Here is a 16,997-nt window from a genome sequence, read left to right as displayed (position 1 = left end):
ACAAATAATTCTTCTTTTGTTTAACTTTATTTTTCAATAATAAATTGCTGTTTTCACGGCGGAAATATGTAACAAGACCGTTCAATTGTGGATGTAAACATCGTACAATCTAACTCAAACGTGTTGGGATTGGTGATATTTTTTGTATTTCGGATGAGTCGACTTTTCGTTATCTCGACTTTTTTCACTAGGTCCCGAAAAAGTCGACATAACGAGGTTCGACTGTACATACAAAACATGAGTTTACGTCACTAAAGTATAATGGGACTTTAAGAATATTGGTGCTTCCTCCAATAGCAAAGTAGATGTTTGGTACTGGGTGTGTTTCTTGGGTGTTGTCGCTGTCCGGAAACCTGCCAATGCTTTCTATCCTCAGCAAGCGTTGTTGTCGCTGGCTGGAAACCTGTCAAAACATTATGTCTACAGCCAGCGTTGTTAGCGCTGTATGGAAACCTGTCATTACTTTCTATCCACAGCAAGCGTTGTTGGCATTGTGTGGAAATCTGTCATTTCTTTCTATCCACAGCATCGTTGTTGTCGCTGTATGGAAACCTGTCATAACTTTCTATCCACAGCAAGCGTTGTTGGCGCTGTATGAAAACCTGTCATTACTTTCTACCCACAGCAAGCGTTGTTGTCGCTGTATGGAAACCTGTCATTACTTTCTATCCACAGCAAGCGTTGTTGGCGCTGTAAGGACACCTGTCATTTCTTTCTATCCACAGCAAGCGTTGTTGTCGCTGTCTGGAAACCTGTCAAAACTTTCTATCAACAGCAAGCGTTGTTGTCGCTGTCTGGAAACCTGTCAAAACTTTCTATTTCACAGCAAGCGTTGTTGGCGTTGTATGGAAACCTGTCATAACGTCCTATCCACAGCAAGCGTTGTTGGCGCTGTATTGAAACCTGTCATTACGTTCTATCCACAGCAAGCATTTGTGTCGCTGTCTGGAAACCTGTCATTTCTTTCTATCCACAGAAAGGGCGTGTGTTGCTGATTGGAAACCTGTCATTTCTTTCTATCCGCAGCAAGCGTTGGTGTTGCTGATTGGAAACCTGTCGTTTCTTTTTTATCCACATCAAGCGTTGATGTCGCTGTCAGGAAACCTGTCATTATTTTCTATCTGAGGCGAGCGTTGGTGTCGCTGGCTGGAAACCTGTCATTCCTTTCTATCCATAGCAAGCGTCGGTTTCGCTGTCTGGAAACCTGTCTTTTCCTTCTATCCACAGCAAGCGTTGGTGTTGCTGATTGGAAACCTGTCATTACTTTCTACCCACAGCGAGCATTTGTGGCGCTGTCTGGAAACCTGTCATTTCTTTCTATCCACAGCAAGCGTTGGTGTCGCTGGCTGGAAACCTGTCATAACTGGAATCCTGTCATTACTGGAAACTTGGCGTTACTTTCTATCCACAGCAAGCGTTGTTGTCGCTGGCTGGAAACCTGTCTTCACTGGAAATCTGTCATTACTGGAAACTTTGCATTACTTTCTATCCACAGCAAGCGTTGTTGTCGCTGGCTGGAAACATTTCAATACTGGAAACCTGTCATTACTTTCTATCCACAGCAAGCGTTGTTGTCGCTATCAGGAAACCTGTCAGTATCTCTGCTGGTGGCTGAAACTGTATGCGCGGAAGAAGACGAGGAGTTTAAGGTATACATCTTTTACTGTTACCAAAACAGAAAACTAAAGAATAGACCTAAAAGTGTTGCATTAAGCCTATATATGTTGCAGCCAATACAATATAGCTGAAGCTGTTACATAAGGCTTATAACTGTTGCATTAGATATAAAGCTTTTACTTTATGCCTATAACTGTTGCATTACGTCAATAACTGTTACATTAGGCATACAACTTTATCATTAGGCCTGAAGCTGTTACATAAGACCTATTACTGTTATATTAGGACTATAATTGTTGCATAAGGCATAAAGCTGTTACTTTATGCCTATAACTGTTGCATTACGTCTATAACTGTTACATTAGGCCTGAAGCTGTTACATTAGACCTGAAGCTAAAACATAAGGCCCATACCTGTTACATTAGGCCTATAACTGTTACATTAGGCCAGAGCGGTAACATTATGCCTATAACTGTTGCAGTATGCCTATAACTGTAACATTAGGTATATAACTGTTACACAAAGCCTATTACTGTTAAAAAGGCCTATTACTGTTACATAAGACCTATACTTGTTACATTAGGCCTATAACTGTAAAACTAGGACTGAAGCTGAAACATTAGGCCTATAACTGTTACATAAGGCATATAACTGTTACATTATGCCTATTACTGTTACATAATGCCTATTACTGTTACATAAGGCCTATAACTGTTACATAATGCCTATTATTGTTACATAAGGCCTATTACTGTTACATGAGGCATATAACTGTTACAAAAGGCATATAACTGTTACATAAGGCATATAGCTGTTACATGAGGCATATAACTGTTACATAAGGCATATAACTGTTACATTATGCCTATTACTGTTACATAATGCCTATTACTGTTACGTAAGTCCTATAACTGTTACATAAGGCCTATTACTGTTACATAAGGCCTATAACTGTTACATAAGATATATAACTATTACATAAGGCATATAACTGTTACATAATGCCTATAACTGTTACATAAGGCCTATAACTGTTACTTAAGACATATAACTGTTACATTATGCCTATAACTGTTACATAAGGCATATAACTGTTACATTATGCCTATTACTGTTACATAAGGCCTATTACTGTTACATGAGGCCTATAACTGTTAATTAAGACGTATAACTATTACATAAAGCATATAACTGTTTCATAATGCCTAGTACTGTTACATAATGCCGATTACTGTTACATAAGGCATATTACTGTTACACGAGGCCTAATACTGTTACATAAGGCATACAACTGTTACATAAGAAATATAACTGTTACATAAGGACTATACCTGTAACGTTAGACCTAAAGCTGTAACATAAAGCCTAAAACTGTTACATAAGGCCTGAAAATGTAATATAAGACCTACAACTCTAACATTAGACTAATTACTGTTACATAAGACCTATACCTGTTACAATATGCCTATAACTGTTACATAAGACCTATAACTGTTACATAAGGCCTTTAACTGTTACAAACGGCCTATAACTGTTGCATTAGGCCTGAAGCCGTTACATTAGGCCTATTACTGTAACAGAATGCCTTTAACTGTTATATAAGGCCTATAACTGTTACTTAAGGCCTATAACTGTTACATTATGCCTTTAACTGTTACAGTGTGTCTATAACTGTTACATACTGCCTATTACTGTTACATAAGGCCTATAACTGTAACATAAGGTCTATACTTGTTCCGTTAGGCCTATAACTGTAACACTAGGCCCGAAGCTTATACATTCGGCCTATAACTGTTACGGTATGCCTTATACTGTTACATAAGGCATATAACTGTTACATAATGCCTTTTACTGTTACATAAGGCCTATAACTGTTACTTAAGGCCAAATCTGTTACAGTAGGTCTGAAGCTGTTATATAAGGCCTATTACTGTAACATTAGTTCTATTACTGTTACATTAGGCCTATAACTGTTACAATATGCCTGTAACTGTTACATAAGGCATAAAACTGTTACATAAGGCCTATAACTGTTATAGGTCTGAAGCTGTTATATTTTGCTTGAAGCTGTGACATAAGGCTTATAACTGTTACTTAAGGCATATAAGGCATATAGCTGTAATATAAGGCCTATTACTGTTACATAAGGCATATAACTGGTACATGAGGGGTATAACTGTTACATAAGGCCTATAACTGTTACATACGGCCTACTACTGTTACATGAGGCCTTTAACTGTTACATTAGGCCTGAAGCTGTTACAATTTGCTTGAAGCTGTGACATAAGGCTTATAACTGTTACATAAGGCACATATAAGGCATATAGCTGTAATATAAGGCCTATTACTGTTAAATAAGGCCTATAACTCTTACTTGATGGGTATACCTGATACATAAGGCATATAACTGTAACATGAGGTGTATAACTGTTAGTTAAGGCCTATTACTGCTACACAAGGCCTATTACTGTTACATAAGGCCTATTACTGTTACATAAGGCATATTACTTTTACATAAGGCCTATAACTTTTACATTAAACCTAAAACTGTTTAACTTAAAATTGTAACACTAGGCTTAAAGAAAGGTTAATATTTTTACATTAAACAAAAGACTTCTACATTAAGCCTAAACTGTAAAGTTGCAATACACTGGATCATAACAAACCTAGAACTGTTGCAATACACCTTAATCTGTATCGATAGAAACTTAATATGTCACACTTCGCATATTTAAAACATTTGTTTTTAATGATGTGACTTACCAAATCATAATCATTCGTTATATCTCAACTGTGAAAGAGAGAGAGAGAGAGAGAGACATTTCTCTAAAATATCATTCACTAACTATACTGTACGCACAAACATAAGATATATGCGGGTTGTCAAGCGTGAACCTTTGTAACGACAGGCGAGGCTCCTTGGGACAACTCTGTTCATGAGTGGCATAACCACGCTTCTTATGACGTTCTTTGGCGCGCGCTTGCCGCTGTTCCAAGGTGCAGCGCCTGATTACGTCATACCGTTGTTGGCCATGGCTGCCATCAACAAGGACCAGTGTACGCCTGACGCCCAGACTGGTGTGTATACAGCTTTCAGTTGTTAGAGTATAGTGTTTATATGTTGACGTTGTTATACTTATCATTATTCAGCAGGGGGAAAGTTTTCGGACAATAGTAGTTTTACTTATTGAGATACATTTACAATTAATATCAGCTTAATTTAAGAAACGCCTCTTTAAAAAGCGGTAACCAGCATATCAATTGGAGGGGTGGGGGTGTATGTTACCCTCATATATCAAACACTGTCGAAAACATATTCTACTTCCGGGAATTATTCGCCTACTGGTACTACTTTATCATGTTATAACGTATCTTTACTGGGTTCAAATTCAGTAACACGATAACAGGTTCAAGTACGAGTTTGTGACACGGATGCCTGTATAGAGTGTATAACTACGAAAACGAAGCTATGTATTCTGTGCCACCGCGCTACTTATATTCTAGCATGATAGTTGTCAACAACCTCATGTAACATCAGGAAGCTATTTTGTTTAAGGGTCATGTCCTTGCGAATTTAACAAGATTCGTTATATACGTAGGCCTAGATAAGATTCGTGTTACCAGTTATCTATAAATATTGAAAATATTGGAGTTATGCTTACGTCCGTTAGTAAAACGGGCCCCTGGTTATCTACTTACTATGATTTGCGAATTTCACTTATCAAGTGGTAACACAAATCTTATCTAGTTAACCAGTAAGTATGTTACTTACTTAGTGGAATTCGTAAACCATAACTAGATAACCTGTTAGCGCCTGAATCTGGAAAACATTTATAGGTAACTGGTAACACGAATCTTATCTCGTTAACCAGTTATAGTAAGTTACTTGCCAAGCGGAATTCGCAAATCGAAAAGCCAAAATGCATCTATAGATAAGTGGTTACACGAATCTTATCTAGTTAACCAGTTATTATATTAACTATTAAGTGGAATTTGCAAACCATAACTAGTTAACCTGTAGGTGTTGTACAGCTAAAAAAGGTAATCAGTGGCAGTTCTGGGCACTTTCAAGCCTGTTTTAAGTCTTATTATTTTGATCTTACCGAAAACGTTTCGCGAATATTTACTAGATAGCTATATAATTATCGCGAAAATTAAGTGGTTAACTTACGAAGCAATTCGTGAACGCTAACGGGTTATCTTACGGCAGTAATATACCACCATACTTCTTGCCTTTCAGTCGCATTGGCGAGAAACGCATCTCTTCTGAACGGGGAAGAATTCGACCTCATTGCTTTCAACAGACCAACAGTTTTACATAATACTCAGTTGGTAAGTATCAAACATTGTTATTTATCTGCAATGCGAAAAGGACGGAATGTCTCCGATTTCATTTTAAGTTGGAATGCTTGCACGTAATTACATGAATGTTTTGTGGAACAAGTTCCATTTAAACAATTTGTGTTTATCTTGTGCAGTTACAGGGAAGTCTGATCGCGGCGGGTGCCATCCACTGCATAATTGGCCTGACGGGGCTGGTTGGTTTTCTGCTCCGGTTTGTGGGGCCCATCACCATCGTTCCCGCCATATTTCTTATCGGTATTTACCTGATGAAGGCCACGGCCAAGTTCGCCAAGGTTCACTGGGGAATTTCGTTTATGTACGCTCATTTTATAGCTTGAATAGTTTTCAGTGATTGTATATACCATGTTCTGACCAAAGTTGATAGCTAGTGAAAGTTGAATCACTATCAAGCCCGTTTCCTTTGTGAAAAACGGCCTTAACCTGGAGATCGAACCCACCTTCTTGACGACCACTCTAAACCTTTTGTTCACTTACCCATTTGTTGAGCTTAAACAGGATTTTAAACAAAATATTGTAGATCAAATATAATCATTGGTTCTTAAATGCAGTAGAAACGCCCGCGAAAGCCTATTTGAATAACACGTTTCTAATTATCAAGCCCAATTATCTGGCTTGAGGGGATGACTTATGACCCAGAAACACACACTATCAATTTTTTGAAATATTAACATGCTATTTCGTATCAAAGCAATATTCTTATAATTCATAAACAATGTGTTAAAACAGCCTAAACAGATCCAGAATGTTTCGTTTAGTCCCCAATGTTCGTGTTGAATTTTTAGGACATGCGCAATTTCCCTTATTCTTGCGCTTTACCTGTCTCGGGTCAAGCTGCCTGTGCCGATGTACACTCGGCGGAAGGGTTGGCATTCCATACGGTATCCGTACCACCAAACTTTCGCTGTGAGTACGAATTAATGATGTAAGACACTTTAAAAGCAAAGATAAGTGTACTGCTTTATTTCACTTAAGAAGAGAACGCAATCACAATAAGGTATAAATAACTGTATATGGCTTCCAAACGTTTTTGTAGTGTAATTTGAACTGATGACGTAGAATTCTGCCCAATGCACGACTTACAGCGCATTGTATACGCAAATCCCAAATGAAGACGTAGAATTTTGCTCAATGCACGATTTACAACGCATTGTATATGCTAATCCCAAATGAAGACGTAGAATTCTGCTCAATGCACGACTTACAGCGCATTGTATACGCAAATCCCAAATGAAGACGTAGAATTTTGCTCAATGCACGATTTACAACGCATTGTATATGCTAATCCCAAATGAAGACGTAGAATTCTGCTCAATGCACGACTTACAGCGCATTGTATAAGCTAAACCCAAATGAAGACGTAGAATTCTGCTCAATGCACGACTTACAGCGCATTGTATAAGCTAATCCCAAATGAAGACGTAGAATTCTGCTCAATGCACGACTTACAGCGCATTGTATAAGCTAAACCCAAATGAAGACGTAGAATTCTGCTCAATGCACGACTTACAGCGCATTGTATAAGCTAATCCCAAATGAAGACGTAGAATTCTGCTCAATGCACGACTTACAGCGCATTGTATAAGCTAAACCCAAATGAAGACGTAGAATTCTGCTCAATGCACGACTTACAGCGCATTGTATAAGCTAAACCCAAATGAAGACGTAGAATTCTGCTCAATGCACGACTTACAGCGCATTGTATATGCTAATCCCAAATGAAGACGTAGAATTCTGCTCAATGCACGACTTACAGCGCATTGTATAAGCTTATCCCAAATGAAGACGTAGAATTCTGCTCAATGCACGACTTACAGCGCATTGTATAAGCTAAACCCAAATGAAGACGTAGAATTTTGCTCAATGCACGACTTACAGCGCATTGTATATGCTAATCCCAAATGAAGACGTAGAATTCTGCTCAATGCACGACTTTCAGCGCATTGTATAGGCTAATCCCAAAAGAAGACGTAGAATTCTGCTCAATGCACGACTTTCAGCGCATTGTATAAGCTAATCCCAAATGAAGACGTAGAATGCATTTTAGTCGCGACTTACAGTGCTATGAAGTGGAATTTTTTTCCATGGTACGAATACACTGAAAGATTAGCTTTTAAACGTTATTTGAAACAATTGTACTCGATTAAAACTATACATAATCTTATTCCTCCAGATTTTAATAGCGATTATTGTTGGGTGGGCTGTGTGCGGCATCTTGACGGCCACTGACGCCATCGAGTACAACAAGAACGCCACGGATTTCTACACACGGACGGACGCACGCAGCTACATAATCGCTTCCTCTAACTGGTTCTTTTGGCCGTACCCAGGTACGCGTACTAGTGGCAGATTTATTAGTTGACGATAGAGGACGACATGGGGGCCTGAGTCGATACATTCACCCTCCTTTCATAACCGTACTCAGCTGTAAGAATGAGTTGAGGTTAATGGGTCTCCCTGGTCGTTTTTGGCAAATTTTAGACTGATGAAATCAGTGAATTTTGTTTTCTAACATATTGAAATTAAAAGTTTAATATTGCATGGTACTTTTGATATCGCACATGGACAAATAAGCATTTGAACGTTTTTTTCAAGCATAGTTTCTACTCAGGGTCATGTTAATGCCATCACATACATGCTGAAACTGCTTCCAGGTCAGTTTGGTGCAATCGACTTCAGTGTTAGTGTCTTCATCGGTTTTCTCATCGCCACCTTTACTTCTATTTTGGATTCCATTGGAGATTACTACGCATGCGCATCGATGTGTCGAGTGCCTCCACCACCATCACACGCCGTTAATAGGTGCGCTATGACGAACAGATGAACTCTATTTTATCTAAAAATAACATACATGTAGTTTACAGCGATTGTTAGTTATTACAACATTATATTAATCACTCGTTGGCATGATATTATGCGAGAGTGTGGTCTTGTGTTGAAGGGGAAGCCAAAGGTTGTCTGGCTAGCGCAGTGGTTGCGCACTCGCGTCTCACCAAGTCGACAAGGGTTAGATTACCGGCCTGGGCGTATGCGAGTTTAGTAAGTGGTCACCAAGCCGATCAAGTGGGTTTTCTCCTGGTACCCTGGTTTCCGCGGACCACACTCTCACGCAACATCGTGTAAACGAAAGCGACTAAGAATAAGTCATCATAACCTTTTTCGCAGACGTTGCAAAACATATGATGGTTTAATTAAACTTGTCCGGCTTTGCGACCACAAACCAAACGAACATGCGCCCTCGTCGGGAATCGAACACGCCTTGACGAGAAGCGAATATGACAACCACCGGACAAACAATATGGTTTAAGTGATTAGGTAAAATTCCTATGAAACAAACCAAATTTACTTGCTCTTAACCCAGCGTTATTGACATGTATATGATTGTGAGACCAGTTATTATTATTAATAATTATGCTATGGCTTTTGGTCTGGGTGTCCTTTCAATCAAGGACTTGATTCATAAGTTCATATATCTTAAACCTGTATCAACGTCACAAATTGTTTATATTTTCTCAATTGTGTGTTTGCGTTTTACACAAGCTAGAATACCATTTACATTAATAGGTAACAAAATAACGAAAATATGGCGCTAAGATAATTTCAATTTACCACATAGATCGACTAAGAAACGGCGCCCAGTCTTGAACGCGTCAATAATTGATGGATTTATGGAAATTATGGACAAGATTTTCAGTTAAATACCATGTCCGTCTTAGCAATATTATTGGACTGTTCAAATGAAAAATCTACAAAACCCCATTAAAGCTCATATTTTCGAAAAGGAAAAGTATATTTATCCAGTAATATATATTCGAAAAAGCGATGTTACGATACATGCGTTGATAATGTGGCCCCGAGGATAGGAACGAAATTGCATACAGCCCCTGGTCAAACAAGTTCTTTTTCTCAAAATTCCTCAGGGGCATTGCAATGGAGGGGTTCTGCAGCCTTATCGCGGGTCTTCTGGGGTGTGGACATGCAACTACCACATACGGTGGAAATATCGGCGCTATTGGTGTCACTAGGGTAAGACCTAGACTAACGAAATGGACACAAGCCTGTTACACGAATGCAGAGATTTACTGGTTACGTGATAGTCCTGGAGAAACACGCAAATGGAGTTGGACTCAATATATATATATATTTATGTTGCTAAACAAAGTAGTTCATTATCAAGTGGGTCTTAATCCGATTAAACGCCACGTCAATGCCGGGGATATTATGACAACCTCAGTATTTCATTTGAATAATTAAGCCAAAAGGCCGGTTTTCATGACATGATGCGATTATTTGAAGCATTATTACCCGGTCGCATAGGGTTATAGAGGGAAGTGACGTCAATGGGAAGTAAAGTTACACTGGTATTTATAAGCAAAAACAGGGTGTTTCATATCTGACCCCGTTAAGAATAGTATTACTTTTTATACAGTCAAACAGGAAACAAATCATTTTGTATACCTAATCTTTAAGATTCCCCACAGAAAAGTGGATTCAAGTCGGGAGAGTGGATTGAGCCATTCACAATCTGCCGTCAATGAAATGAAGTATGTGCCGGAAATAAATAAGACAAATGCATTACATCATTGGCTGTATGGGGTGCTGCACCATTTTGCTGAAACCACATAGTTTGTACAGCTATATAATACCTATCAATTATGCGTGGGAATTCTCGTGCCCGTTGCCATCATCACCCATCAAGAAGAAAGACCCTATCATTTCTTTCAGCACTTCGGGCAGCCCAGACAGTAACCTTGTTCAGAGTGCTTTCTAAGTGTGTAAGTGTGATACTTAGCTTGTTTTGGCTTTTTAGTTCCCCAATATCTACATTTCTTCTTGATTACATGTGCACTGCACTGAGATAAAAATGGGTTTCATTATCGACAATGTGGCTTTTTGCAGTCATCCATTTTGCAAGTGCCCGTCTGCTTGCATTGGCAGTGTGTGTATTCCACGTGATAAAATATGTCATTAATGACAGGTCGGAAAGCAATATTGTGCTTCAATTGTAAATTAAACAAAAACAATTTGACTTCATTTACATTTTAAAATGAAACATAGCGCAGTCTACGCCGCTTACATAGCCCCGCATTCGGTATTTTAGTAGAGTTTGATTGAATGTTTAGTTTCTTAAAACACTTCGAAAAACCTTTTCACAAAACCGCCGCCTGATGGAGCACTGTCAAAACATTATTTTGGAACAGGTTTGTCGAAGTGTTTGAGGAAACTAATCACCTAATCAAACTCCGGTGATTAAACGAAGGCGGGGCTCTCTGAGCGACATAGGCTGCCCTTTGTTCCATTTTAAATAGCAAAGAAAATTAATGTTATATTTGGTTAAAATTATCAAAATGTTGCAATAAACTAAAAAGAATAACAAGAAACTATCACAAAGGTAGGATTTATTAAGTGTGTCTGCTAAACAGGAGTTCGTTGAAATGTACATTTAAAAAAAGGATCATCCTGAAAATCATTTGGAAAAAGGCCAAAAAAAGTTTAGTTAGGGTTGAATCCTTTTCAAAAACAGGTGAGGTAGGTAGGCTTTTTTAATCAGGCTTTATATAAGAACGTTATTGTCATCATTGGAGAATAGTGTTAACGTTATCTTCTGTATAAAGCTTCATATGTTTTAAACTTCATATTAAAACACACGCTTTAGTTGTTTTTTTAATATTTTTCCATCTGACTTTAAAATGGTAGGGTCGGCGCCAATTTCATAGGTAGGGTCGGGTAACTCAAACCAAATGTACTTTCTTTTAGGCCTAAGCACCCGATACCTGATTCAAGAGCATGTATATAATTTGGAATATTTTGAGAGTGAGAGTGGTCTAATGGTATTGTTGTCCACATCATATCCATGTATGGGCTCGATTTCAGTAAACGAATGGTCGATTAATAAGATGTTTTGTTCATCTAAATGATATTCCTTTCCTCCTTACATTTTAGGTTTCCAGCCGTCTGGTGTTCTTCTTCTGTGGGGTGATATACTTGGTATTCGGCATTATTGGCAAATTTTCTGCTGTCTTCATATGCATTCCATACCCCGTCTTAGGTATGTATTGTGTTGACGCAGTGAGAACACAGGAAAACGAGCTTCAATTAAAATAAGCTTCGATACAGGTTAAGAATTGTTATGGTTATAGGAAACTTTGAAAAGTTTCTTCTACATTTTTTACATTGCCACTTTGGAAAACAAGTCATGACAATACCGTGTACATAAGTAGAACAAATATAGTCAATATTTGTAAATAACAAATAAGCTATGTGGGAATAGGTAACAAAATAATATACCAAGACTTATTATGCTACAACTGTGTATTGCGGAAGACTGCGAAGCATGGCAGTCACATATGGATGACTTTGTCCGGCTTCGCCGTCTGCTTCCGCGTCGTTCTCAGCGTCACACTTTCGTTTCCAATCAATAACGTTTGAACAACTCGGGGTCGTGGTTTACATACCATTCTTGGTCAGTAGATGACCTATATTGGTTTCAGGTCAGGCTAATGTCAATATGACCGTAATAATTTATGTCATAGATATGACAGTGTGTTTATTCATATCCAAACACTTTCCACGCGTCCATGAGGCGCGTTGATTACAGTAAAGTGCACCACTATAAGAACTGCAAATATGCTGGTAAATTGCACCATAACGCTCTGTGTCTGTAAACAAAGATTTATATTTATATATATATCAAATTAACGGGCTATGTCTGGTCTGTAGTTTATGAGAAAGCATGTTGTAATTGTGAAAACAGCGGTATAATATTGCTTCCCAAGATGGCGTCCAAGATGGCCGCCATAAATTATAGAAGCTTTAGCTATTGCCTACATTTTCCTGATGACTATAAAATGCTTGCAGGCGGTGCGTTAATAACGATGTATGGCATGTTCACGGGCGTGGTTTTGTCAAACCTCCAAGCCGTGGACCTCTCCTCCAGTCGGAATCTCGCTATCATCGGCACTTCCATCTTCACCGGCCTCATGGTTCCACACTGGATTGAAACATTCCCGGACGAGATACAAACTGGTTGGGAGAAAAACGTTTTTAATTCGATGGGTATAGGGTACGCGACTTGGTGGGGTTCAATCTGAAATTTATTATCTTACCTTTTATGATTTGTTTGTATTCGATGTCACTTACCGCGTTGAACGCTCCATTTATTAACAAAGAGAACCAAAGAGTCCAACAAAACAAATCTAACAGCAGATAATTGTAAACCATTTGAATTATATAGGAACGACCATATTGCTGGAACACAAGCCTGTAAAAACTACAAAGTTATGATTACTATTGTTTTTTTACTGTCACTGTGATTACTTAAATGTATCGAGTTAGTTTGTACAGTGAAGCAATTGAATTAGTAAAATCACGGGACAATACTAGTATGACATCCAGGGTCAATGGCTAATTGTGTCCGCCTTTCACCCAAGAGGTTGTGGGTTCGATCCCTCCAGGGGTACTTTCTCATAACCTCTCAAAAAGGACACAGTACTGGTTTCTGCCCAGTAAAGTGATTCTATAAGCTATCAGCTTTCGTCACATCCGAGCTTAAATAAATTAGTATAAACGAATGGCCAATTGATGTACGTGAAGTTAGCGGCCTAGCGGCCTAGCGGCCTAACGGCGTGAAGTTAGCGGCCTAGCGGCCTAGCGGCGTGAAGTTAGCGGCCTAGCGGCCTAGCGGCGTGAAGTTAGCGGCCTAGCGGCCTAGCGGCGTGAAGTTAGCGGCCTAGCGGCCTAGCGGCGTGAAGTTAGCGGCCTAGCGGCCTAGCGGCCTAGCGGCCTAATATAGTATCTTATTTCAAAGTAGGAATATATGCTTTTTCTTATAAACAATGATAAATTAAATGTTTTTGTGCACGAAATATCAATTTTAAGCGATCAAACATTTTTCTATTTTATAGCATGCAAACATGTCTGCTCTGCTAACATCCTGATATATTTGCTGTTTATATGCACCAATCATCACTCTGAAACGAATTTCAACATTTTTTTCAAAGAAGTCGATCAAGCGATCTAGCGGCCTAGCGGCCTAGCGGCGTGAAGTTAGCGGCCTAGCGGCCTAATATGGTATCTTATTTCAAAGTAGGAATATATGCTTTTTCTTCTAAACAATGATAAATTAAATGTTTTTGTGCACGAAATATCAATTTCAAGCGATTTTCAACAATTTTTTCCAAAAAGTTTATCAAACATTTTTCTATTTTATAGCATGCAAACATGTCTGCTCTGCTAACAAACTGATATATTTGCTGTTTATATGCACCAATCATCACTCTGAAACGATTTTCAACATTTTTTTCAAAGAAGTCGATCAAGCGATCTAGCGGCCTAGCGGCCTAGCGGCGTGAAGTTAGCGGCCTAGCGGCCTAGCGGCCTAGCGGCCTAATATGGTATCTTATTTCAAAGTAGGAATATATGCTTTTTCTTCTAAACAATGATAAATTAAATGTTTTTGTGCACGAAATATCAATTTCAAGCGATTTTCAACAATTTTTTCCAAAAAGTTTATCAAACATTTTTCTATTTTATAGCATGCAAACATGTCTGCTCTGCTAACAAACTGATATATTTGCTGTTTATATGCACCAATCATCACTCTGAAACGATTTTCAACATTTTTTTCAAAGAAGTCGATCAAGCGATCTAGCGGCCTAGCGGCCTAGCGGCGTGAAGTTAGCGGCCTAGCGGCCTAGCGACCTAGCGGCCTAATATGGTATCTTATTTCAAAGAAGGAATATATGCTTTTTCTTCTAAACAATGATAAATTAAATGTTTTTGTGCACGAAATATCAATTTCAAGCGATTTTTAACAATTTTTTCCAAAAAGTTTATCAAACATTTTTCTATTTTATAGCATGCAAACATGTCTGCTCTGCTAACAATCTGATATATTTGCTGTTTATATGCACCAATCATCACTCTGAAACGATTTTCAACATTTTTTTCAAAGAAGTCGATCAAGCGATCTAGCGGCCTAGCGGCCTAGCGGCGTGAAGTTAGCGGCCTAGCGGCCTAGCGGCCTAATATGGTATCTTATTTCAAAGTAGGAATATATGCTTTTTCTTCTAAACAATGATAAATTAAATGTTTTTGTGCACGAAATATCAATTTCAAGCGATTTTCAACAAATTTTTCCAAAAAGTTTATCAAACATTTTTCTATTTTATAGCATGCAAACATGTCTGCTCTGCTAACAAACTGATATATTTGCTGTTTATATGCACCAATCATCACTCTCAATAACTTGACAGAATTTTGTCCAATCGGTGAGCAACATAGGACCAACTTGTTTAATATACAAAGAAATATTATAAACGAATTATTTCAAGTGTTTTGAATATAAAGTTAAAGTTTCCATTATTGGGCCAATTTTGCTATCTAAAACCTATAGTGATTTTTAATTCATATTAAAAGATGTTTTATTAGCTAATGGATGGGGTCATCAACAGGAATGGGTCAAATTGCAATGCTTTTGTTGCTTTATTATCAGAAACTTGTCTTATGTTCATACAATAATTAAACACTGTTATACAAAAACTTATTGGAATAGCTATATATTCAAAAATGTCTTTTTAGAAATTAAATTGTTTCAAATTATGCTGTGTTAAAAGTGTCTTTATCTATTCAAAACTTCCGATCAAGGTGTTAAAGTATAATTACCGTATATATAACATATAGTACTGAGGTGAGAAAGTGCACTCAGAAACTATTAGATGACTTTAATTTTTAAGTGTAAAATGCATTTTCAAATGGGTTACATCACCATGAAGTTATGATCTAAAAAGGTATTGACATTTGAACTATTTTTCGCGTAAATGTGACCTTGCCTTTGGAGATGAAGCTTATTTTATCACTGTGGTAGCACAGTACCTATCTTATTAAGATATCATTTAACTACTGAAAAGCAGTCAGTCAAATCCGGCAGACAACACTCTGAAGAATAACGGTGCATACATCTAAAAAGGATGTATAAAAAAATATAAACAGGAATGGCTGATACATTTGTGCCAAGTCATTTCATAATCAGATCATGATTGAAAGCGACACAGTCAGGACACAAAACCCACATAACCATACTTACGTAGTGGAAATAAAAACTTAAAAAGTACACTGTGACCTTGTCTGTTTAGGTACGCTATATTTATATAGTCAAGATCAACATAGTTCAAAGGACAATGTGCTATTGTCTTTTGGGATATGGACCTGACCTGATCTTACACCATACGCCATTGATGTGGTTAACACTTATGTAAACTAATTACGCAAATTACTTAGAAAATCGGTCAATAAATAATGGAAGTAATTGACCAAACACGTAAAATGACGGACAAAATGGTCTTGATGCTGTCAAAAAAACACAATAAAGTCTAGCTTAACGCCGCTGGAATCCTTGGCCGCCTTTAAAAAAAAAATGTTGTAAATCGCTTCAATTTTATATTTTGTGACCTAAAACAGTTAATATATCATTGTTTAAGAAGAAAAGGCATGTATTCGTACTTTGAAATAAGATACCATATTAGGCCGCTAGGCGGCTAATTTACGCCGCTAGGCAGCTAGATCGACTTCTTTCAAAAAAATGTTGAAAATCGCTTCAAATTTATATTTTGTGCACAAAAACAGTTCATATATCATTGTTTAAGAAGAAAAGGCATGTATTCGTGCTTTGAAATAAGATACCATATTAGGCCGCTAGGCCGCTAACTTCACGCCGCTAGGCCGCTAGATCGCTAGATCGACTTCTTTGAAAAAAATGTTGTAAATCGTTTCAGAGTGATGAATGGTGCATAGAAACAGCAAATATATCAGTTTGTTAGCAGAGCAGACATGTTTGCATGCTATAAAATAGAAAAATGTTTGATAAACTTTTTGGAAAAAATTGTTGAAAATCGCTTGAAATCGTGCACAAAAACATTTAATTTATCATTGTTTATATGAAAAAGCATATATTCCTACTTTGAAATAAGATACCATATTAGGCCGCTAGGCCGCTAGGCCGCTAACTTCACGCCGCTAGG

At 37.9% G+C, this 16,997-nt stretch overlaps 1 protein-coding gene across 6 annotated transcripts in view; it reads left to right on the top strand.

The window, feature by feature from the left end:
- Positions 1 to 16,997, top strand: part of LOC128211608 (solute carrier family 23 member 2-like) — a 40,332-nt gene that overhangs the window by 19,756 nt on the left and 3,579 nt on the right. For 5 of the 6 annotated variants that reach the window (XM_052916594.1, XM_052916596.1, XM_052916597.1 and 2 more), the window contains 10 exons: positions 1,563 to 1,649; positions 4,527 to 4,695; positions 5,858 to 5,949; positions 6,096 to 6,277; positions 6,765 to 6,885; positions 8,153 to 8,309; positions 8,634 to 8,781; positions 9,900 to 10,005; positions 11,923 to 12,028; positions 12,838 to 13,005. In XM_052916594.1, coding sequence (XP_052772554.1) covers positions 1,563 to 1,649; positions 4,527 to 4,695; positions 5,858 to 5,949; positions 6,096 to 6,277; positions 6,765 to 6,885; positions 8,153 to 8,309; positions 8,634 to 8,781; positions 9,900 to 10,005; positions 11,923 to 12,028; positions 12,838 to 13,005 — 1,336 coding nt within the window. Of the gene's footprint in view, positions 1 to 1,562; positions 1,650 to 4,526; positions 4,696 to 5,857; positions 5,950 to 6,095; positions 6,278 to 6,764; positions 6,886 to 8,152; positions 8,310 to 8,633; positions 8,782 to 9,899; positions 10,006 to 11,922; positions 12,029 to 12,837; positions 13,043 to 16,997 lie in introns of all 6 variants that reach the window. The other variant, XM_052916599.1, reaches the window with a different exon arrangement.

This window comes from Mya arenaria, chromosome 12 (genome assembly GCF_026914265.1).
Source record: "Mya arenaria isolate MELC-2E11 chromosome 12, ASM2691426v1".
NCBI lineage: Eukaryota > Metazoa > Mollusca > Bivalvia > Myida > Myidae > Mya > Mya arenaria.
The sequence above is the reverse complement of the archived record's forward strand: the minus strand, read 5'-3'. Positions and strand labels throughout refer to the sequence as shown.